The sequence below is a fragment of the Xenopus tropicalis genome, chromosome 5 (genome assembly GCF_000004195.4).
Source record: "Xenopus tropicalis strain Nigerian chromosome 5, UCB_Xtro_10.0, whole genome shotgun sequence".
In the NCBI taxonomy this organism is placed as follows: Eukaryota; Metazoa; Chordata; class Amphibia; order Anura; family Pipidae; genus Xenopus; species Xenopus tropicalis.
In genome coordinates this window covers 82,048,115-82,072,142 of record NC_030681.2, presented here as the reverse complement: position 1 = coordinate 82,072,142, position 24,028 = coordinate 82,048,115, and the positions used below count along the sequence as shown (strand labels likewise).

The following is a 24,028-nucleotide window of genomic DNA, read 5'->3' as shown; positions in this document are numbered from 1 at the left end:
CAGATCGTACAGGCTACACTGAGTAAAAACTAGAAGGCAACATTTGGGGGGAAAAGAAACAAAAAAACAGACACAAGGGTCCTCCCCAAACACTTGTGTTTGGTCCAACAAAGAATCCTCAGACTTTTTAAACAGAGGGACAGTTCATGGTCCCTCAGACTGTTGTTAGTTAGTCCTCAAACTACGGCCCCTGCTGCGACCTCACCCCTGGCTACTACCTGTCTGAGGACCCCTGATCTAAACTGAGCAAATTTGCACCTGGGCAATAACCCGGTCAGTCAGTGAGCAGCTATTTATCAGCCAGCTGTGAAATCAACTTTGAAAGCAAAACACAAATGATTATTTTTGGCTTAAAGATTAATAAAAAATGTTCATTTTCAATGCTGAGTGATTCTAATGCATGCAGATTTCTTAGTCTTTGTCAATCTTACCAGCAATATCATCAGAGGAATCTTCTTCTAAAGAGAGATTTGTTCTCTTAGTTCTTTTTGTCTTCTCTTGAGCTCCCCACTCTGATGGCTCTTTAACCCTCATCTGCTATTTCCTTAAAAAGGCAAACAGGAGCAGAAATTAACTATACTAAAGATCACAAACATTATATATAAGCATCATTAGTGATTGCATACCCACTCAGTATGCCGACACGTTAGGTAAGCTACTTGATGCAGAAGCATAAATTAAAATCATAAAGTTTTCTGTTTTGCACATAAAGTAGCGGAATATGCTTGCCCCAACATCTGTTACTATCTATCTAGCAAGGTCAGTTTTAGCTGGTAACACCAAAGTTGCTATTCCAAACTGAATGGTGTTTTATTGAGTTACACTAAATTAAACTTCTGCTACAGGGTTATCTCTGTGCACATATATGAAAAAGGCCTGTTGCTCCAAAAAAAGATACCAGACAGGTATAGGATACATATTAGCCCTTTAACTCTGATAACAGATCTGTTTTAATTTGGGCAAATGCTGATCTGCCCTTCTTCCACTATCCTTTTTTGTTCTCCCTGGGACAGTTTATCTCCTGGAAAATAGTTTTATTTTTAATTAAAAAAGGCCAGGCATCAAATGAAATGCAACAAGAGTCAATGCGTAGCTCTCCAGAGAATGGTTCAATTTGACCAAGGATAATATTTTTCCAAAACACCTATATTTCCCAGTTTCAAGGAACAAAATATGTGTTTCCCCATACTGTCCACATCTAACAAGCTTCTCCTCTTCTGAGAGGTTTATACCTCCAACTTCCACAGAATTGTTGAAGTGGAGAAGAAGATATACTACGCTTTTAATATTCTGAGGTCCCTAAAAGCACCATGTTTTTGAATCCTATGAATATGTGGTATTACGTTCTTGGACATTTCCTGGCTATTATATTCTAAAATTTGCCCAAAGAGCAGGTAACATAGTAACTCACATAGCAACCTAGGTTGAAAAAAAAGACCTGTCCGACAAGTTCAAACTTGATTGTATAAAATCTGACTGTTAGCTGATCCAGAGAAGGGCAAAAATAAATTCCTTGTGAAGCCTCTCCAATTAGCCTTAAAGGGGGAATAAATTCCTTCCTTACACCAAGATGGCAATTAGACCAGTCCCTGGATCAACGTGTACTAAGAGCTATTTTCAATAACCCTGTATTGTATTACTTGCTAAAAAGTCATCCAATCCCTTCTTGAAGCTATCTGATATAATGTGGAAGACAAAGTGCTGCATAGTTTTTAGCAAAACATTAGTGAAAGTTACGGTAATTATTTTTAACAAGCTACCTTGTAATGTTTTAATATGAGTGGGATGTCTACCTTGACAAAATATTGCTTTTGGTGCTATGTTTTGGCCTTGACTAAAGAATGTTTGTTTATGATGGCATGCTTTTGAAAATGCATTTATGAATCTCCGTAAAGTCATACATATTTGGAGCTTGGGCTTTTTTTGGGTGTGGCGTAAGAGCCTGTCAAAATCAGCTGTTTAATAGACTATGTTTACATTTTATTTATCTCTAACATTTTTTGTACTTGAAGAGAAGTTGTTACAGAAAGGAAATACACACTACATTAGTTATGTTTAGAAGCCATTTTTCATACTGTACAGCCAAATCGGGCAAGGATTTGCTTGTTTGTTGAGCTCCAAGGAAAAGTTTGGACTGAAAGATCAATTGCACAGGGAATGGTATATAGTCTCTACAAAGAACTGTGTACTGTGTCAGCACTATATAAATACCAAATTAAATAAGAGGCCTCTTAAGGGCTCTGGCACACGGGGAGATTAGTCGCCCGCAACAAATCTCCCTTGTCACAGGCGACTAATCTCCCCGAACTACCATCCCACTGGCGAAAATGTAAGTCGCCAGTGGGATGGCACATGCTGCGCAGGCGAATTCGGCAAATCACCGAAGTTGCCCCGCAAGGCATTTTCTGCGATTTGCCGAAATCGCCTGCGCAGCGTGTGCCATCGTGGGCGACTAATCTCCCCGTGTGCCACAGCCCTAATAATCCTGTAATTATCAGTATTCACCAGTAACAACAAGCCACAGATACATCTGAAGTTTCAATACCAATCCATTTGGTGTTCTTAGATTTTGATTAATAGTCTCTAAAAAATTTTGTCTGACCATGTTTTTACTCTATATCTGATTTAGGTTTTAAATGGCATTCTTTCAGTACTCCAACTCATAACCCAGTATTGATAAGAGCAGATCTATCTCTAAACATGAATGTGTCTGACAATAAGCAGGTGCCAATGCACATTTCTAAATGAGGCATTGAATTGATATGGGCTCCTCATGTTTTTTACCCCAAACTCTGACTAGAACGAAATATAGCAGTGTGCTTTTCTGCAGTGACAGAGCAAAGTAATGCAGAATGCACAGCAAGACTCACTAGGATGATACTGTGAGCGGAATTGGATTCTAGGTTCCACTCTTCTCTTACCTGTTATGTCCAGCCCAACAGTACTGTAGGAAAACGCAGGTCTCAGAGCTGCTAATACGAAGTAGAAATGTAATAACCCTAGTAGTTCGGCCCTGAAATAAACTTGTGCATTCTGCACGTACTGTATTAGCTTTCTGACCCACGTGGTTATGGGACGTGCTAACAGCTATACCAACACACAGGGCTACGGAAGCCGACTGGTCTCACTGTTCGAAATAGTGGCGCTACTGTAGTTACTTGCTATTCGTATTAGTATAAGGGAGCCAGTGATAAAATGTAATACCCATGCATTTGCCTGGGCGTGCCAATACAATATCAATGTAACCAATTTATTGAAAATGAAAACGTCAACCCTTTATTAGTTACATATAGTACAGGCTACGCAGTACCATTTCAGGAGTGCCTGCTTGCCAGCCCTCACGTTAATTTCCGGGGAGTCTCCCGGTGTGGGAGGGGGAAGCTTTAATAAGTTTCCGCTCTTGTAGTTCGCTAATACGTAGAAAGGAGGAGTAGAGGAATCTTCGGTGATGTCTGTCTTGCTTAGTAGGATCTGTCTGTCTGTGAGGCCCCTGTATGGGCTGCGGAACAGTTGCACTGCTGCCTACCGGGGGTACAACACCAACCGGGGTGAGGCTTACAAACATTACATTACCCAGTGACCTTCTCTGTCCCCTGAGCTTCCTGCTGGAATGAGAGAACCTGTGGTCTCGTCATGATGCCGTTGTGTGTCCCTAAGAGCGGAATGTCTTGGCTTTGCTTCTTTGTTTGCAGCACAATATCAGAACAAGGTGCAGCCTTATAATAGCAGTGGGCGCTGCTAGATGTACCTGCTAGCAATCCGTAGGATCAAGGTCAGGCAGGAGCAGCCCAGGCTTAGCGCCCGCATTCAATAAAGACCTTGGCATGTCTCCCTTACAAAGGGACAAGCAAGAGAAGAAAGTGTTTTCTGCTAAAAGATATAATTGTATGTTTTAGATGGCCTCCTATAGAATACAATATGTTGTTTGTAAAAAAAAAAATGTTCTAATTAATTTTGGATCCATAGGTAGGCTGTAAGGTTTTTCTTTTGTACATGTCAAGCTACTTTGTCATTTTTAAACCAGTCACAAATCTAGTTGCACAAGTATTTGCTTTCATTTTTACCTTGACATGTGTATTGTTCATCAGTGGTCCCAGAGCTGCTCTAGCACAATGAGTCCCTGCACCGCAGAGCTTGCCCTCTGAGAGAAGATTTGCTTGAGAATTTGCTCATGTGGTTGGCTTGTTCAGTCCAGCCTGATCATTTCTGCTGAATGCAGGAAAAAAAAACATAGATTCTGATGTATTTTTATCTGTTTATACTATTTCCCAAAGGCGCTAACCTTTGTGTGTACCTGTAAATTCTCCAAATGTATGTGATGCTTTTAGGGCTATAGGAACAAATGTCAGAAAGTGGAAAGTGGAGGAGTTAGAAAAACAGAAATAATTGTTTTGAATGTGTTCTCTTGCAGTGCAAAGGCAAAGTGTTTAAGTTATTGCACATGAAAGTAAGCAAAAATCACAGTTTTTCAAGATTCCTTTATTTGACCACTAGGGCAACAGCCTTGTTAGTCTTTAGATAAAAGTTCAGTTTATCACAGCATGATTCTTACCAGGAATTGAGTAAAAGTATCCAGTGTAGAAAGAATTATTACATACTATGGCAATTTACAGAGATAAGAACTTAAGGCAAAGTAAACTATTTATTAAATATAGCATTGATACCCTCCACACCCAAGCATAATAATTCATAGAGAGCAGCAAGGGTCTCTGCTGATTCCCACATATAGCTATTGTGATACAGGACTTGTTTTTTTTATTTTATTTTCTTCCAGAAAAGAGTATGACATGGCTAAGTGTTACCAGAACTTATCAATGTGTCGTACTTGGTTCCTAAATTGATGCTTTTTGTTACCCATGAGTCAGATTGGTAATAGGCAGCACCTCAGTAGTTCAGATGCACCATATGACTTTCATTCTAACTGGGATATGAGCAGTGGTTGTTCACTGGCTCTCCTGCCCAAATGTACCTAGTCTACTGATCTAAGAATATAGCGCATTGAAACAAACTACATGACCTAGTTCTTTGGGAGGTGTCTTAGCAACTGGGTGGCACTGGCCTTAATTCCTTCTTGTTCTATACCTTTACATTACAGATTGTAAACATAGTCATTATTCTCTCATTAGTATCGCATTTAGGCACACAGGGACATATTTCATAAATATTAAAGTTAACATGTAGAAAATAAAGTTGACCGTATTTCATTACAGTAAACTCACTTTATCCACTTGTATAGGATTTTTAGGAGTATTTGTATCAAAGAGAAATAAGAGTTTCACCCTTTAATAAAGAGGTGCCTAAAAATCTTCCAGTAACTGCCACAGTGATCTATTCTTTATCACTTACATAAGAAGGGGTAGATTGTAAATTGTAAGCTCTTTTGGGCAGGGCCCTCTTCACCTCTTGTATCGGTTACTGATTGCTTTATATGTTACTCTGTATGTCCAATGTATGTAACCCACTTATTGTACAGCGCTGCGGAATATGTTGGCGCTTTATAAATAAATGTTAATGTAATGTAAAGGGGTGAAAGATTAGATCCGTTCAGTATGTCCTATGACTTGGGTGGCTAGATCTGGTCCACTTTTTGATGCCCAGGCCAAGTGAGAAAATCATTGTCTTAGGCTAGGTAGCACTTGTTTTGCAGCACTAACAGCACATAACTTATTTTGAGCAGGAATTCAACCCGTAAATTTGTGTTTTATATCATTTAGACAGTGACAAACAACTTTAAACAAAATTCCCCTTTGCATAAGAGGGTACAAAATGAAGTTTTGTATACTTTATGTGGTATCTACCTTTGGTGTTAATCGGAGTCTCCTACCGTGATGGTGCAGGAATTTTCTGTGTTAATCTACCTGCAACCCTTAAGGAGGATGTCTACCCATAAATGGAAGACGTATTTGCATAAATTAAAAAAAATATATATCATTCCATATCATTCCATTCTAGACCAATTAATCATTTGCAGTGATTTCCATTATTTTAAATGTAATTGCTATTGAACGCAATATATTTGTGTTCTTTTCACTGCTTTCCTGACTGCAGGGACAGCTTGTCTGTAAGAAAGCATGTACTACTTATACATTTTCTTGCATGATCATAGTATGCTTATTAGTTTTCAAAGGGTTTCTCAACCTTAGCACGTATGGTGATGTAAGTGCAGAAAATAGCCGACGAAAGCAGGGCAGTATACACAGAGGTAAAAAAGATGAACATTTGGAACAAATACATAAAACCAGCTATAAGAATTTTAAGATATCAGTAGTCTGCAAAAGACTACAGAATTACAGTTAGCTGAGCTGAGTAAAATACAGAACATGCTAGGATAGCAGCAAAAATCCTGGCAGACACAGGGTATACATTGTCCCCTATTGTTGGGGACACTTGCTGATACATTCTTAAAGGGATGCCTGAGTCCAGGTCTGGACTGGTAATAAGATATTCATATATTCATATAATAAATATACAGTGTCCCAAACAGCCTGGACTTTTATAGATTACTGTAAATCACTGCAATAAATAAAACTGCCATTACTAAACACCATTTAACTCTTTTACTGCCAAGCACGTATGGCATACGTGCTGGCAGTAAAAGGGCTTAAACGCCAACGACGTGTCTCATACGTCGTTGGCGTTTAAGCGCTGCCCTCTGCAGCGGCGGCATGTGCCGCCGCTGCAGAGGGCTTCTAACAATGACAGCCCCCCTGGGCAATGTGCCAGGGGGGCTGTCATCAGGGTCCTGCGAACCGATCGCTCGCAGGACCCTCCAGGAAGCAGCAGATGCGATCGCATCGCATCTGCTGCTTCCTGCTTCCTCCCTCTCCCCCAGCGCCGGCCCAAATGACGAAGGAGGCGATCGGTCTTCAGGAACAGGTAAGGACTTTTTTTTTTTATTGCATTTACACACTTTTACACACTTATACACACATTTACATACATTTATACACACTTACATACATTTACACACACTTACAGCACACATTTTAGCATTTTTTTATTTTATTTTTTTTTTTTTTCATTTTTCACACTTTTATACACTTATTTACACTCATATACACACTTACACACTATCACACAACTTTTACACATGTACACACATGTATACACAAACACTTTGGTTTTTGTTTTGCTTTTTTTTTTTTTTTTTTTTCATATTACCACTTTGTTTTTATTTTCTTTTACCTAAAAACTGTTTATTTTGACAGCGTAACTATTGGATCAGATATTCTGGCCACTAATTACACTGTCATGTAACTTATTTTGTTGTTTCACTGATTTGCACAATTTTTGTGGTTTTATCACATTTTATCCCTATATAAGTGTTCCTGATCTGTTTTTAGCGTAGCTTTGCCAGGTGTAACTTTGGTGTACAAAAATAACTTTACCTATTTTGAATTCATCAGAATGTGTACTTTCCAAAAATATATGGTTTTCTGGGGGTCACTGTATAGTTAGGGGGGGGTTACTGCACATAATACACTGACGGGGCTCTGTGTGCAAAAGCTGAGCTGGCAGGCGAGAAATCCTTATGCGCTATTTTCATTTAGGGTTCAGTACATACCGCAGACTTTGGTATATCTATGCATATTGGGCATCAAACTGTTCAGTAGGCCTCTGGTGTTCCTATTTGGGGTGACTTGCCTTTGTACGCAAGAAATTGTGTGAGATAAATGCGGCAAATTGCAACATTTTTAGGCGATTTTCTGAAATCTCATAAAAACCGATAACTTTAGGAAAGCTTTGCGGCTTGGTACTTTGGTGTAGAAAGGACTCTTTACCCTTGTTGGATTTGTCAGAATGTGTACTTTCCAAAAATATATGGTTTTGTGGGGGTCTCTGTATAGTTAGGGGAAGTTTTGGCACATAATACACTGACAGGGGGCTCTGTGTGCAAAAGCTGAGCTGGCAGGCGAGAAATCCTTATGCGCTATTTTCATTTAGGGTTCAGTACATACTGCAGACTTTGGTATATCTATGCATATTGGGCATCAAACTGTTCAGTAGGCCTCTGGTGTTCCTATTTGGGGTGACTTGCCTTTGTACGCAAGAAATTGTGTGAGATAAATACGACAAATTGCAACATTTTTAGGCAATTTTCTGAAATGTCATAAAAACCAATAACTTTAGGAAAGCTCTGCAGATTGGTACTTTGGTGTAGAAAGGACTCTTTACCCTTGTTGGATTTGTCAGAATGTGTACTTTCCAAAAATATATGGTTTTGTGGGGGATCTGTATAGTTAGGGGAAGTTTTGGCACATAATACACTGACAGGGGGCTCTGTGTGCAAAAGCTGAGCTGGCAGGCGAGAAATCCTTATGCGCTATTTTCATTTAGGGTTCAGTTCATACCGCAGACTTTGGTATATCTATGCATATTGGGCATCAAACTGTTCAGTAGGCCTCTGGTGTTCCTATTGGGGGTGATTTGCCTTTGTACGCAAGAAATTGTGTGAGATAAATGTGACAAATTGCAACATTTTTAGGCAATTTTCTGAAATGTCATAAAAACCAATAACTTTAGGAAAGCTCTGCAGATTGGTACTTTGGTGTAGAAAGGACTCTTTACCCTTGTTGGATTTGTCAGAATGTGTACTTTCCAAAAATATATGGTTTTGTGGGGGATCTGTATAGTTAGGGGAAGTTTTGGCACATAATACACTGACAGGGGGCTCTGTGTGCAAAAGCTGAGCTGGCAGGCGAGAAATCCTTATGCGCTATTTTCATTTAGGGTTCAGTACATACCGCAGACTTTGGTATATCTATGCATATTGGGCATCAAACTGTTCAGTAGGCCTCTGGTGTTCCTATTTGGGGTGACTTGCCTTTGTACGCAAGAAATTGTGTGAGATAAATGCGGCAAATTGCAACATTTTTAGGCGATTTTCTGAAATGTCATAAAAACCGATAACTTTAGGAAAGCTTTGCGGCTTGGTACTTTGGTGTAGAAAGGACTCTTTACCTTTGTTGGATTTGTCAGAATGTGTACTTTCCAAAAATATATGGTTTTGTGGGGGTCTCTGTATAGTTAGGGGAAGTTTTGGCACATAATACACTGACAGGGGGCTCTGTGTGCAAAAGCTGAGCTGGCAGGCGAGAAATCCTTATGCGCTATTTTCATTTAGGGTTCAGTACATACTGCAGACTTTGGTATATCTATGCATATTGGGCATCAAACTGTTCAGTAGGCCTCTGGTGTTCCTATTTGGGGTGACTTGCCTTTGTACGCAAGAAATTGTGTGAGATAAATGCGACAAATTGCAACATTTTTAGGCGATTTTCTGAAATGTCATAAAAACCAATAACTTTAGGAAAGCTCTGCAGATTGGTACTTTGGTGTAGAAAGGACTCTTTACCCTTGTTGGATTTGTCAGAATGTGTACTTTCCAAAAATATATGGTTTTGTGGGGGTCACTGTATGGTTAGGGGAAGTTTTGGCACATAATACACTGACAGGGGGCTCTGTGTGCAAAAGCTGAGCTGGCAGGCGAGAAATCCTTATGCGCTATTTTCATTTTGGGTTCAGTACATACCGCAGACTTTGGTATATCTATGCATATTGGGCATCAAACTGTTCAGTAGACCTCCGGTGTTCCTTTTTGGGGTGATTTGTCTTTATCTGATCTTTATCAAGAAATTGTGAGAGATAAATGCGGCAAATTGCAACATTTTTATGCGATTTTCGAAAATGTCATATAAATCTGCAAACTTAGGAAAGCTTTACAGCTTGGTACTTTGTAGCAATAAGAAATATTTACCCATTATAGATTCGGGGGGATGTGTATTTTCCAAAAATATATGGCTTTCTGGGGTGAATGTACTTTTTTTGTAGCATTATCCCACATAAAGGATGTAAATGTGTTGATTTTGCAGGAGCTGAAATGATAGATCATATGGGGGTATGTTCCCATTGGGGCCCCTACATGCCACATACTTAGGTAAACCTATACATATTGGGCATCAAACTGTTCAGTGGACCCCTGGCGTTCAAATTTAGGGTGTTTTATCTTGGTACCTAACACTATGTGGGAGATAAGATGCTGCAAAGTGGAAGCTTTGAGGGGATTTTTGGAAATGTCATCAAAATTGCTAACTTTAGAAAAGCTGTGCGGCTTGGTACTTTGGAGTAGAAAGACATGGGTACCCATTTTAGATTCGGGGGAATGTGTACTTTCCAAAAATATATGACTTTCTGGGGTGAGCGTACTTTTTTGTAGCTTTATCCCACATATAATGATGTAAATGTGTTGATTTTGCATGAGCTGAAATGACAGTATATATGGGGGTATGTTCACATTCGGGCCCCTACATGCCACATACTTGGGTAAACCTATACATATTGGGCATCAAACTGTTCAGTGGACCCCTGGTGTTCAAATTCAGGGTGTTTTATCTTGGTACCTAATGCTATGTGGGAGATAAGATGCTGCAAAGTGGAAGCTTTGAGGGGATTTTTGGAAATGTCATCAAAATTGCTAACTTTAGAAAAGCTGTGCGGCTTGGTACTTTGGAGTAGAAAGACATGGGTACCCATTTTAGATTCGGGGGAATGTGTACTTTCCAAAAATATATGACTTTCTGGGGTGAGCGTACTTTTTTGTAGCTTTATCCCACATATAATGATGTAAATGTGTTGATTTTGCAGGAGCTGAAATGACAGAAATGACAGTATATATGGGGGTATGTTCACATTGGGGCCCCTACATGCCACATACTTAGGTAAACCTATACATATTGGGCATCAAACTGTTCAGTGGACCCCTGGCGTTCAAATTCAGGGTGTTTTATCTTGGTACCTAATGCTATGTGGGAGATAAGATGCTTCAAAATGGAAGCTTTGAGGGGATTTTTGGAAATGTCATCAAAATTGCTAACTTTAGAAAAGCTGTGCGGCTTGGTACTTTGGAGTAGAAAGACATGGGTACCCATTTTAGATTCGGGGGAATGTGTACTTTCCAAAAATATATGACTTTCTGGGGTGAGCGTACTTTTTTGTAGCTTTATCCCACATATAATAATGTAAATGTGTTGATTTTGCAGGAGCTGAAATGACAGAAATGACAGTTCATATGGGGGTATGTTCACATTGGGGCCCCTACATGCCACATACTTAGGTAAACCTATACATATTGGGCATCAAACTGTTTAGTGGACCCCTGGCGTTCAAATTCAGGGTGTTTTATCTTGGTACCTAATGCTATGTGGGAGATAAGATGCTTCAAAGTGGAAGCTTTGAGGGGATTTTTGGAAATGTCATCAAAATTGCTAACTTTAGAAAAGCTGTGCGGCTTGGTACTTTGGAGTAGAAAGACATAGGTACCCATTTTAGATTCGGGGGAATGTGTACTTTCCAAAAATATATGACTTTCTGGGGTGAGCATACTTTTTACTAGCTTTATCCCACATATAATGATGTAAATGTGTTGATTTTGCAGAAGCAGAAATGACAGTATATATGGGGGTATGTTCACATTCGGGCCCCTACATGCCACATACTTGGGTAAACCTATACATATTGGGCATCAAACTGTTCAGTGGACCCCTGGTGTTCAAATTCAGGGTGTTTTATCTTGGTACCTAATGCTATGTGGGAGATAAGATGCTTCAAATTGGAAGCTTTGAGGGGATTTTTGGAAATGTCATCAAAATTGCTAACTTTAGAAAAGCTGTGCGGCTTGGTACTTTGGAGTAGAAAGACATGGGTACCCATTTTAGATTCGGGGGAATGTGTACTTTCCAAAAATATATGACTTTCTGGGGTGAGCGTACTTTTTACTAGCTTCATCCCACATATAATGATGTAAATGTGTTGATTTTGCAGAAGCTGAAATGACAGAAATGACAGTTCATATGGGGTATGTTCACATTGGGGCCCCTACATGCCACATACTTAGGTAAACCTATACATATTGGGCATCAAACTGTTCAGTGGACCCCAGGCATTCATATTTAGGGTGTTTTATTTGGTTACTTTATGACCTGTAGGAGATAAGATACTATAGACTAGAAGCTTTGAAGCGATTTTTAAAAAAAATCACAAATTTTGATAAAAACCAATAACTTTAGGAAAGCATTGCGACTTGATAGTTTGGAGTAGACAGACAGTTGTGCCTATTCTGTATTCCCCAGAATCTGTTCTTTCCAAAAATGTACAATTTTCTGGGATAAACCTTCTGTTAGTGGAATTTTGGCCTTGAAATCCAAAGTATGCAGTTTTTTTGGAGCAGTGCTTTGGGAATTTGGTAGTGTACTGCTGGGAGTTTTTGACCTATACAAGTGAGAAATCTCCATAAAACGATATATATTTGGTATTGGCACGTTCAGGAGACATGGGACTTTCCAAATCAGTTGTATATTCGTGCATAAAATAATTTTTGTTTCTAGTATGTGTGATTATATTATGGAAAATTTGATTTTTTTTGCATTTTTAGACATTTAGAAGCCTATATCTTGTTACAGAATTGGAATTACACAAAAATTCTACCATATTTTGAAAGCTTAGGTTGTTCTGAAAAAAACGATATATTGTTTTCCTTGGTAAACTAAAAGTCCCCCCGAGGAAAGGCCCCTAAAGTGAAACAGTGCAAAATGTTCAAAAACTGTCTGGCAATACAAGTTCCGCTTTGACCAAAATGGCTGGCAGTAAAAGGGTTAAGTATATACTCTACATGAAAATGTAGGACTATTAGGTCCTATGTACGAATGTATTATATATAATTACATTTATATATTTTTATATTATATATATATATATATATATATATATATATATATATATATATATAATATATATATATATATATATAGGTATCGGACCCCTTATCCGGAAACCTGTTATCCAGAAAGCTCCGAATTACGGAAAGTCCGTCTCCCATAGACTCCATTATAAGCAAATAATTCAGAATTTTAAAACTGATTTTCTTTTTTTATGTAGAAATAAAACAGAACCTTGTAATTGATCCCAACTAAGATATAAATAATCCTTATTGGATGCAAAACAATCCTATTGGGTTTATTTAATGTTTTATTGATTTTTTAGTAGACTTAAGGTGTGGGGATCCAAATTATGGAAAGACCCCTTATCCGGAATACCCTTGGTCCCGAGCATTCTGGATAATGGGTCCTATACCTGTATATATATATTTTTTTTTTACAATGTTACCCTGCAGTAATGGAACAATCTATATTTTATATAAAACTTTATAAATGAATTGTGTTTCTTTGCAGTTCACTCTTCTGCACGGTCTGTGGCCCGTGGGTTTTCCAGTGTTCCATCACAGACAATCAAATATGAAGAACTAAAAGACTTGTTAAAGGAAGAAGGTGTTGTTATCATAGATGTGCGAGAGCCATGGGAAGTGAAAGAATATGGTGTTATCAAGGGGTCTTTAAGCATTCCAAGTAAGCACTAAACAAGGGATTTAATGTAAAAGTTAATATTCTGCAACAATGTCATTATAGGGGGAAATGCAAGCACAATTAATGCATATAATCATCCTTTCCTATATATCTATTAAGTCTATTTAGAATCAGTCATATTGTAGTAGATGTATATATAACTTATTTTTAACCAAATCTTATATATTGCAGTACATTCATAAGGGTTTCATTTATGATATACCCTATATGATTTTCATATTAGCAGACATACCTATCACTAGCACTAAAAGAAGGAAGCTGCCCACACAAGTTTTATTCACCAAGGTGATCATTTAGTGAACTGTGTTTTAGCAGAGGCAGTTCTCAGTATTGTCTATGGCAGGGTATTTTCTGGGAAGGTTAGGAAATGGCTATCCCCATGTCAAAATTTCATTTTTTAAAAACGGACTTCAGTGCAGAATTCTGCTGGAGTTTTCCCGTAAAAGTTTTCCTTTAACATTGACCATATTTCTCTGTGTTCAACTCTTTAAAGTGCTGCATAAATATATTGGCAATTAGTGATGAGCGAATCCATCCCTTTTCAATACAGTGAAGCCAATGGGCATTTTTTCATAGAACAATTTTTGTTTTACTTCATGATTTATTTATTTTTTTTGAATGCATTGGAGAATATGGTTGTTGTTTTTTTTTTGAGGCGAAACCTGGTGAAAAATTTCGCTCATCACTAATTTACTATGTCTCGTAAATACAAAAAAAAGTATAATTTTGCAGGGACCCTGTAGCATAAAAGAAAAAAAATAAATGGTTGGCAACGCCCACTGTATTTAAAGTGGTTGTTTCCCCCACCCACCCCCAAAAAAACATTGTAAATAAATGTTACTGTTCCTAGAAGCATGACAATGGTATATTCGGTACACCCCAATCCTTTATAAAAATCATCACTGTCCTATTCACTACTGGACCACTGTAACAATTGCTTCTCCCAATATACTTGTAAGGGATATCTCATCTCTGGGTACCCTAGAATAAAACCATCCATTTATTTGTGTATCAATTCATTAAAAAAGACCCGTAGTTGTATTTGATGTGTTTTAAATGTACAATCCCTTTCCTATTCCTGTAGTGGGAGATTTGGCTTCAGCACTGCAGTTGGATCCTCTGACATTCGAAAAAAAATATCAAGTGAAAATGCCAGAGAAAACCAGCACTTTAATTTTCTCCTGTCTTGCTGGAATTAGAAGCAAGAAAGCTGTTGATGTTGCAGGATCACTAGGTTTCAAGAGGTATGTTTAACATTAAACCCACTTTTATTGTTTACAGAATAAACAAAGGAAAAAGATGATTATAGCAGTTGTGTATATTTGACTGTAAGTTGGCATTCCTAAATCTTAATCTACCAATCTGCTTCATTTTTCTTTTAAAGGAGAACTAAACTAAACCCCTGGAACTGTCCAGGACAGTGCACATGCTCAGTGTGGTCTGAGCAGCTGTTGAGAAGCTGAGCTTAGGGGGTCGTTGCAAATTATAAAGCAGAAAATGAGGGTAGTCTGTCATATAAGCTGATACTACAGGGATAATTATTCAATTCTGATGCAATTGCCCTGGTTTTAGATCTGTCATGTAATGTGAATCTGAATAAATTACCAATCAACTTTTTACTGTTGCATTTATACTCTATTTATGCATATATATATTTTGAGTGGGTCCCTAAGCTCAGTAAGTGACAGCAGCACAGAGCATGTGTAGGAAAGCAGCAGAAAAGAAGATGGGGAGTTACTGGGGCATCTTTGGAAGCACAAATCTTCCCTGCTAAGAGGTTGTGTCACCTTCGGCTGGTACAGAAACCCAAAACATAATGTACAACATTACTGCTCTACTTGTTTAGTTAGGCTTTAGTTCTCCTTTAAAGGGTTGGAGGGCAGGTGAGAGATAACAAAGCCATGAAAACAACGGGGGCGCATTTATCAACACTGGGGAAAAAACCCCATAGAAACCAATCAGTGATAGGCTTTTTCCAGCCAGCTGCAGGAGGAACAATGAATGAACCAATTTGATTGGTTACCATGCTGCTCATGGGCAAATTTACTCAGTGTTGATAAATGACCCCCACTATGGTAAGCTAAGAATTATAACACAGATCTGATGGCAACATCCAGCCCAAAATATTAACCTGAATGTGTTATGGACTAGCAGTGGACTGTAGTTTCTCACTCTGAACTGGGTTGCTGAGCTGCCAATCAGATCTGTGGCACTTTTTATATATATTTATTTTGTAGCAGACAAAGTATGGTGATCCAAATTACGGAAAGATCATTTATCCAGAAAAACACCAGGTTCCGCGCATTATGGATAACAGGTCCCATACATGTATCATTTAGATACTGCTGCCAACAAATCATTGTGAGAGAACCTTGCAGGACATGTATGTGCAAAAGTGTAGCACCCACATTCTTCCCTTATTAGAGGACATATACCTTGCTGTGCTAAAAACTGTAACTGTATTCTTCCTTCTTCAGAGTACATCATTACGCAGGAGGATTTGAGGACTGGGCAAGACATGAAACTCCAGAAAAAAAGCTTTGATACAGTTTTCTTTCTACACACAGTGTTTTGCTGAATGTTGGCTTTCTTGACTAGAACTTTTTCATAGGCTTTTTCAAAGGAGAAGCTGTCTTTATAGATAGACATGCACTGACTAAAAGGGAGGAAATTGTTATATATCTTTATATTGTATATGAGACTTTGTGATTAAACTTTTTTTTCTCAATGTTTGTTTTTATTTTTTTTTTACTCAAGGCTAAATGGTTTATCCCATAATTACTAATGATTTTTCAGTATATTTGATATATTCAGAGCCAAAACCAGTGGTAAGCAGGAGAGGCACATCCCTATGACGTATTGGTGGCACTAAGCACATACCTCTTCTTTTGCTTACCCCTAGTCCGGGCCCTTGTCTCTACCATTATCAATGTGCTGGGGGGTCAGCTAATTCCCTAAGTGGGGAGTGTGGTGGCCAGCTGGGTCGCCTAGGGCACCTGCCCAGCTTGGCCTGGTACTTGCACCATGCACCTAACTCAAACAAAATTTTGCCATTCTTGTTTTATACTAAAATGGATAGGCACATGCAGGTAGGTATGAGGTGACGTCACTACATTTTAAATATCTAGTATAAATAAATCAAAAGCAACTGGACTTGTTAAGTAATCATTGAAGATGTTTCACTTTTCATCCGAGCAGCTTCTTCAGTTCAACTGACTGGTATGGGAAGTCCTCAGCATATGTACTCTTCCACTAATCCAATCACAATGGCACATTGTAACTCTTCAGAGAGGAGACACCTGAAACTCACAGCTGACATGCTGACTTTGTTTAAAGGGAACCATATCTGAACATTGCAGGTCTCTAAAAATATTGCATAAACAGCCCTTAGAGAGATGAAGGCATTGCTTATACTGTAAAAAATGAGAGCTGGTGGAACAAAGTGAAAATTTGTACTACCCCTTATATATTCATAATGAATAGTGATCTTCCCAATCCAAATTCTCCAAATAATTTGAGGCTTAATGTGATTATTTCTAAAACATATAAGAGCGTAGCAACTATTTTCCTAAAAACGTTGATCAGATATACAATGGGGAAAGATCCTGAGTAGATGCTGTTCTCTTAAAGGAGAAGGAAAGGCTAGTAAAGAGTTAATCTCAAGCTGCAGGCATACCTTCAGTTGTCTCAGTGCCCTTAAGTCTCCCCCATATTTCACCTGTTCAGAAGATCAGAAGCCAAACTGGAAGAAAGAGAGATTTCTGTGCTAAAGAGGTAGCAATACGCATTTTCATGCTAAATCACTTATAGTAGTCTATGACTAAGTGTTAATGTAACATGAACGCAGGTGGTACACAGCATGCACTTGTGTTGGTACAGCTCCATAAGAAAGAATTGGATGTGTTTCTTCCCCTGCAGTGGAACGCAGGAGAACACCACTGCAAGGAAGCGGCAGGAAGAAACGCTTGTGAGTATAAGCTCTAATAGCGCAACTGAAATTGTGCACAGATGATAAAATGCCTTAAATACCTATGCTATTTGAATTATACAATTTGTGCAAAAATGCAGGGTGCTTTCTTGCAAATACATGGGTCAAATTCTTTGCATATGGCAATTCAGGTTAGGTGCCATGCAAAAGGTGTAGTCACCCATGGAAAGTGTGATTACACACAGGCAACAAAATGCCCCACGTGTGCTTATCCTGGGAGGCATTATGGACTTCTTTACCCATTTCTGTGCTAAAATTAGAGGTGGTTTCTCTGCCAGCAGTTCTATTAACCTGATGTGGAACAGCTGAGAAACAGAAAAAGCTAGTAGGTTTGTAAATATGCTAAATTACAACTTTTTATATCAGGCAGTTCAAGAACCTACTAGGAATGATTCTATTTTGGACCTGGTGATATCTAATAATACTGAACTCATCGCTAACATTTGTGTGGGTGAGCATTTAGGGAACAGTGATCACAACATGGTCTCCTTTGAGATAATGCTGCAGAGACAGCTCTATAAGGGAGTAACTAAAACACTCAATTTTAGATGTGTCAACTGCTTTTCACAGGGTTAAACACGGAAGGAAAATGCTTATCAAGTATACATATCAGTATATTCCTCTTGTAAGCAAGGAAAGGCATCACAAAGCAAAACCTTTATAGCTGAATAAAAGTGTTAGTGTCGAGGTTGGTAAGAAAAAATGTGCTTTTAAAGCGTTCAAGCGTACAAGAAAGCAAATAAAGCATGCAAAAAAGCTAAAGGGAAGCTAAAATATAGATGGAATGTGGTATTGCAGCTAGGAGTAAAAAGAATCCAAAATTATTTTTTAAATATATAAATAGTAAAAAAAATGACGCAAGAAGGAGTGGGAAGGCTTCCCTTTTAATAGACCCAAATCTATTAATATAACTATTGATGCATGGATAACTCAGGAGTAAATTCAAAAGAAACTTGAACATGTAAAGGTAAACAAAGGTCCAGGACCGGATGGTATTCATCTCAGGGTATTAACCAAGCTAAGCTCTGTGATTGCCAAACCTCTTCACTTAATTTTCCATGATTCATTGAGGTCTGGTATGGTGCTGAGAGACTGGTGAATTGCTAATGTGGTGCCGTTATTTAAAAAGGGATCCTGTTCTCAGCCTGAAAACTATAGGCCTGTTAGTCTGACATCAGTAGTAGGAAAGATTTTGGAAAGGGTAATAAGGGATAGGGTACTTGAATACATTGCAGTTCACAATACTATAAGTTTGTGCCAGCATGGTTTTATGCGTAACAGATCTTGCCAGACTAATTTAGTCGCCTTTCATAAAAAGGTGAGCAGGAAGTTCAATGGTGGAATGACAGTGGATGTCATCTACTTAGATTTTGCTAAAGCGTTTTATACAGTACCTCACAGAAAGTTAATGATAAAATTGAAGAATATTGGCCTAGAACATAATATTTGTAATTGGATAGAGAACTGGCTGAAGGATAGATTACAAAGAGTGGTGGTAATTGGAACATTTTCTAATTGGACCAGTGTTGTTAGAGAAGTACTGCAGGGATCAGTCCTTGGTCCTTTGCTTTTTAATTTGTTTATTAATGACCTGGCGGTGACATAGAAAGTACTGTTTCTATTTTTGCTGATGATATAAAATTGCTCAAAACTATTCCATGCACGATGCTGCCACTTTGCAGAGCGATTTGACAAAATTGGAAAACTGGGCAGAAAAATGGAAAATGAGGTTCAATGTTGACAAGAGCAAAGTTATGCACTTTGGTAGAAATAATATAAATGCAAGTTACAGTGGCTTGCAAAAGTATTCGGCCCCCTTGAACTTTTCCACATTTTGTCACATTACAGCCACAAACATGAATCAATTTTAATGAAATTCCACGTGAAAGACCAATACAAAGTGGTGTACATGTGAGAAGTGGAGGGAAAATCATACATGATTACAAACATTTTTTACAAATAAATAACTGCAAAGTGGGGTGTGCGTAATTATTCAGCCCCCCGAGTCAATACTTTGTAGAACCACCTTTTGCTGCAATTACAGCTGCCAGTCTTTTAGAGTATGTCTCTACCAGCTTTGCACATCTACAGACTGAAATCCTTGCCCATTCTTCCTTGCAAAACAGCTCCAGCTCAGTCAGATTAGATGGACAGCATTTGTAAACAGCAGTTTTCAGATCTTTCCACAGATTCTCGATTGGATTTAGATCTGGACTTTGACTGGGCTATTCTAACACATGGATATGTTTTGTTTTAAACCATTCCATTGTTGCCCTGGCTTTATGTTTAGGGTCGTTGTCCTGCTGGAAGGTGAACCTCCGCCCCAGTCTCAAGTCTTTTGCAGACTCCAAGAGGTTTTCTTCCAAGATTGCCCTGTATTTGGCTCCATCCATCTTCCCATCAACTCTGACCAGCTTCCCTGTCCCTGCTGAAGAGAAGCACCCCCAGAGCATGATGCTGCCACCACCATATTTGACAGTGAGGATGGTGTGTTCAGAGTGATGTGCAGTGTTAGTTTTCCGCCACACATAGCGTTTTACATTTTGGCCAAAAAGTTCCATTTTGGTCTCATCTGACCAGAGCACCTTCTTCCACATGTTTGCTGTGTCCCCCACATGGCTTGTGGCAAGCTGCAAACGGGACTTCTTATGGTTTTCTGTTAACAATGGCTTTCTTCTTGCCACTCTTCCATAAAGGCCAACTTTGTGCAGTGCACGACTAATAGTTGTCCTATGGACAGATTCCCCCACCTGAGCTGTAGATCTCTGCAGCTCGTCCAGAGTCACCATGGGCCTCTTGGCTGCATTTCTGATCAGCGCTCTCCTTGTTCGGCCTGTGAGTTTAGGTGGACGGCCTTGTCTTGGTAGGTTTACAGTTATGCCATACTCCTTCCATTTCTGAATGATTGCTTGAACAGTGCTCCGTGGGATGTTCAAGGCTTTGGAAATCTTTTTGTAGCCTAAGCCTGCTTTAAATTTCTCAATAACTTTATCGCTGACCTGTCTGGTGTGTTCTTTGGACTTCATGGTGTTGTTGCTCCCAATATTCCCTTAGACAACCTCAGAGGCCGTCACAGAGCAGCTGTATTTGTACTGACATTAGATTACACACAGCTGCAGTCTATTTAGTCATTAGCACTCATCAGGCAATATCTATGGGCAACTGACTGCACTCAGACCAAAGGGGGCTGAATAATTACGCACACCCCACTTTGCAGTTATTTATTTGTAAAAAAATGTTTGGAATCATGTATGATTTTCGTTCCACTTCTCACGTGTACACCACTTTGTATTGGTCTTTCACGTGGAATTCCAATATAATTGATTAATGTTTGTGGCTGTAATGTGACAAAATGTGGAAATGTTCAAGGGGGCCAAATACTTTTGCAAGCCACTGTATATATACTAAATACTAGTGTGTTGGGGGAATTAAGGAATGGAGAAGGATCTGGGGTTTTTTGTAGATAACAAGTTTTCTAAGTCTAGGTAGTGTCATTCTGTGGCTACTAAAACAAATAAAGTACAGTCATATATATATATATATATATATATATATATATATATATATATAAAAAAAAAAAAAAAAAAAAAAAAAGGGGGGCATTTACTCAACAGATGAAAACATACAGTGGAGGAAATAATTATTTGACCCCTCACTGATTTGGTAAGTTTGTCCAATGACAAAGAAATGAAAAGTCTCAGAACAGTATCATTTCAATGGTAGGTTTATTTTAACAGTGGCAGATAGCACATCAAAAGGAAAATCGAAAAAATAACTTTAAATAAAAGATAGCAACTGATTTGCATTTCATTGAGTGAAATAAGTTTTTGAACCCTCTAACAAAAAAAGACTTAATACTTAGTGGAAAAACCCTTGTTTGCAAGCACAGAGGTCAAACGTTTCTTGTAATTGATGACCAAGTTTGCGCACATTTTAGGAGGAATGTTGGTCCACTCCTCTTTGCAGATCATCTCTAAATCCCTAAGGTTTCGAGGCTGTCTCTGTGCAACTCTGAGCTTGAGCTCCCTCCATAGGTTTTCTATTGGATTAAGGTCCGGAGACTGACTAGGCCACTCCATGACCTTTATGTGCTTCTTCTTGAGCCACTCCTTTGTTGCCTTTGCTGTATGTTTTGGGTCATTGTCGTGCTGGAACACCCATCCACGACCCATTTTCAGTTTCCTGGCAGAGAGAAAGAGGTTGTCGTTCAGGATTTCACGATACATGGCTCCGTCCATTTTCCCGTTAATGCGAATAAGTTGTCCTGTGCCCTTAGCAGAAAAACACCCCTGAAGCAAAATGTTTCCACCCCCATGCTTGACGGTGGGGACGGTGTTTTGGGGGTCATAGGCAGCATTTTTCTTCCTCCAAACACAGCGAGTTGAGTTAATGCCAAAGAGCTATTTTGGTCTCATCAGACCACAGCACCTTCTCCCAGTCACTCACAGAATCATTCAGGTGTTCATTGGCAAACTTCAGACGGGCCTGCACATGTGCCTTCTTGAGCAGGGGGACCTTGCGAGCCCTGCAGGATTTTAATCCATTGCGGTGTAATGTGTTTCCAATGGTTTTCTTGGTGACTGTGGTCCCTGCTAATTTGAGGTCATTAACTAACTCCTCCCGTGTAGTTCTAGGATGCTTTTTCACCTTTCTCAGAATCATTGACACCCCACGAGGTGAGATCTTGCGTGGAGCCCCAGAGCGAGGTCGATTGATGGTCATTTTGTGCTCCTTCCATTTTCGAACAATCGCACCAACAGTTGTCACCTTCTCTCCCAGCTTCTTGCTAATGGTTTTGTAGCCCATTCCAGCCTTGTGCAGGTCTACAATTTTGTCTCTAACATCCTTGGACAGCTCTTTGGTCTTTCCCATGTTGGAGAGTTTGGAGTCTGCTTGATTGATTGATTGATTCTGTGGACAGGTGTCTTTTATACAGGTGACTAGTTAAGACAGGTGTCCTTAATGAGGTTGACTAATTGAGTAGAAGTGTCTAACCACTCTGTGGGAGCCAGAACTCTTAATGGTTGGTAGGGGTTCAAAAACTTATTTCACTCAATGAAATGCAAATCAGTTGCTATCTTTTATTTAAAGTTATTTTTTCGATTTTCCTTTTGATGTGCTATCTGCCACTGTTAAAAGAAACCTACCATTGAAATGATACTGTTCTGAGACTTTTCATTTCTTTGTCATTGGACAAACTTACAAAATCAGTGAGGGGTCAAATAATTATTTCCTCCACTGTAGTTTTGCCTCTTTATAGGTCTCTGGTAAGGCCTCGCCGTGAGTATGCAGTGCAGTTTTGGGCTCCAGTCCTTAAGAGGGATATTAATGAGCTGGAGAGAGTGCAGAGACATGAAACTGGTAAAGGGGATTAAAGATTTAAACTATGAGGTTAGACTGTCAAGGTTGGGGTTGTTTTCTCTGGAAAAAAGGTGCCTGTGAGGGGACATGATTACTCTGTACAAGTACATTAGAGGGGATTATATGTAGATAGGGGATGTTTTTTTTCCCCATAAAAACAACCAGCGCACCAGAGGCCACCCATTTAGATTGGAGGAAAGGAATTTTCATTGGTTGTGGAATGCCCTTTCTAGTGATGATGTGACGGCAGATTCTGTTATTGCCTGGATGAGTTCTTGAAAAAGGGTAATATCCAAGGCTATTGCAATACTAAAACCTAGTATTAGGTTTTAAAACCAGTTAGTATTGATGTTGGTATATATGGTTTATGTATGTGAGTGTATAGATAGGTCAGTATAGATTTGTGTGTTCTGGGTTTACTTGGAAGGGTTGAACTTGGACTTTTTTTACCCCTATGTAACAGGGCTCCTATCAGTCCAGGCAGCTGAATCCTGTAGGAGGGGTGTCAGAACTGCTGTTAGGTTACCTTTGTTGTTATTATTGTTCTGTTAGGCTGCTGGGTGGGGGCTTGCCATCAATCAAATCTGTGGTGCAGTAGTAAAGAGAAAGCGCAGATTATCAGAGCACAAGTCACATGGCTGAGGGGACTTGGGAAGGTAAAAATATGGCTAGACTTGTCAAATATCCATATTACATTTAAAATATATTTGCTCTATTTAAAATTGGATTTCAGTACTGGATTCTGCTTGATGAGAGCTATTAACTGGTGAATTTTAATTAAAGCATGTTTCTTCATGGCAGAATTCCCCTTTAAAACCTAAGACGACCATAAATAACAGTATTTTTTGGCAAGGCACTCCCTTTGCCTTACCACAGGTGACACTTACTTTATCCAATAAAATAACTGTCTTATTCTGTATATTAATGTGTTAACCAATGAAATTACAAAGGTAATAATACGTAATTACTTATGCTAATGATTTTTTTTTATTCCAATTTTCTTGGAAGTGACCTTTGACCTTTCAGTCCCCATTAGGACCACACAGCCTTAAGACAGCCAGTCTGACAACTACTTAGCCTACTTACATTGGGTCCTAGGCCATACTAAAAATACCCAACCTTCTACTAAAGTTTAGGACAAGCTTTACATTGGTCTTGAAAGGTGAACTGAATACGTTTAGATCATAAAATGCATTGCATATACTTAACAACTACATAAGAGAGTTCTAGGATTAAGGCATAGACTCTCCTTTTTATATAA

At 38.9% G+C, this 24,028-nt stretch overlaps 2 protein-coding genes across 5 annotated transcripts in view; one reads left to right on the top strand and one right to left on the bottom strand.

Annotated features, from left to right (window-relative positions):
• The window catches only part of usp45 (ubiquitin specific peptidase 45), a 76,070-nt gene extending 72,413 nt beyond the window's left edge, over positions 1 to 3,657 (bottom strand). The window contains exons 1-2 of one of the 3 annotated variants that reach the window (XM_031901670.1): positions 3,574 to 3,657; positions 432 to 544 (exon numbers count right to left, since the gene is read on the bottom strand). In XM_031901670.1, coding sequence (XP_031757530.1) covers positions 432 to 534 — 103 coding nt within the window. In that variant the 5' untranslated portion in view covers positions 535 to 544; positions 3,574 to 3,657. Of the gene's footprint in view, positions 1 to 431; positions 545 to 2,921; positions 3,080 to 3,573 lie in introns of those variants that run through there. The other 2 variants (XM_031901671.1, NM_001375267.1) reach the window with 2 other exon arrangements.
• On the top strand, positions 3,164 to 16,146 carry tstd3 (thiosulfate sulfurtransferase (rhodanese)-like domain containing 3). Of its 2 annotated transcripts, none has more exons than XM_002932142.4 (4): positions 3,164 to 3,548; positions 13,227 to 13,400; positions 14,503 to 14,662; positions 15,896 to 16,146. In XM_002932142.4, the coding sequence occupies exons 1-4, from the start codon at positions 3,449 to 3,451 to the stop codon at positions 15,960 to 15,962; spliced, it is 501 nt and encodes a 166-aa protein (XP_002932188.1). In that variant the 5' UTR covers positions 3,164 to 3,448; the 3' UTR covers positions 15,963 to 16,146. The 2 variants fall into 2 exon arrangements, with proteins under 2 accessions (XP_002932188.1, XP_017949672.1); XM_018094183.2 differs by lacking the exon at positions 3,164 to 3,548 and adding an exon at positions 3,619 to 3,709.
• Positions 16,147 to 24,028: the final 7,882 nt, after the last annotated feature.

Excerpts from the sequence above, each read along its gene's own strand:
- tstd3 (XM_002932142.4), top strand. The coding sequence starts at position 3,449 with ATGTCTGTCTTGCTTAGTAGGATCTGTCTGTCTGTGAGGCCCCTGTAT. Across the intron at positions 3,549-13,226 it reads GGGGTACAACACCAACCGGG|TTCACTCTTCTGCACGGTCT; the intron begins GTGAGGCTTACA and ends GTTTCTTTGCAG. Across the intron at positions 14,663-15,895 it reads GGATCACTAGGTTTCAAGAG|AGTACATCATTACGCAGGAG; the intron begins GTATGTTTAACA and ends TTCCTTCTTCAG.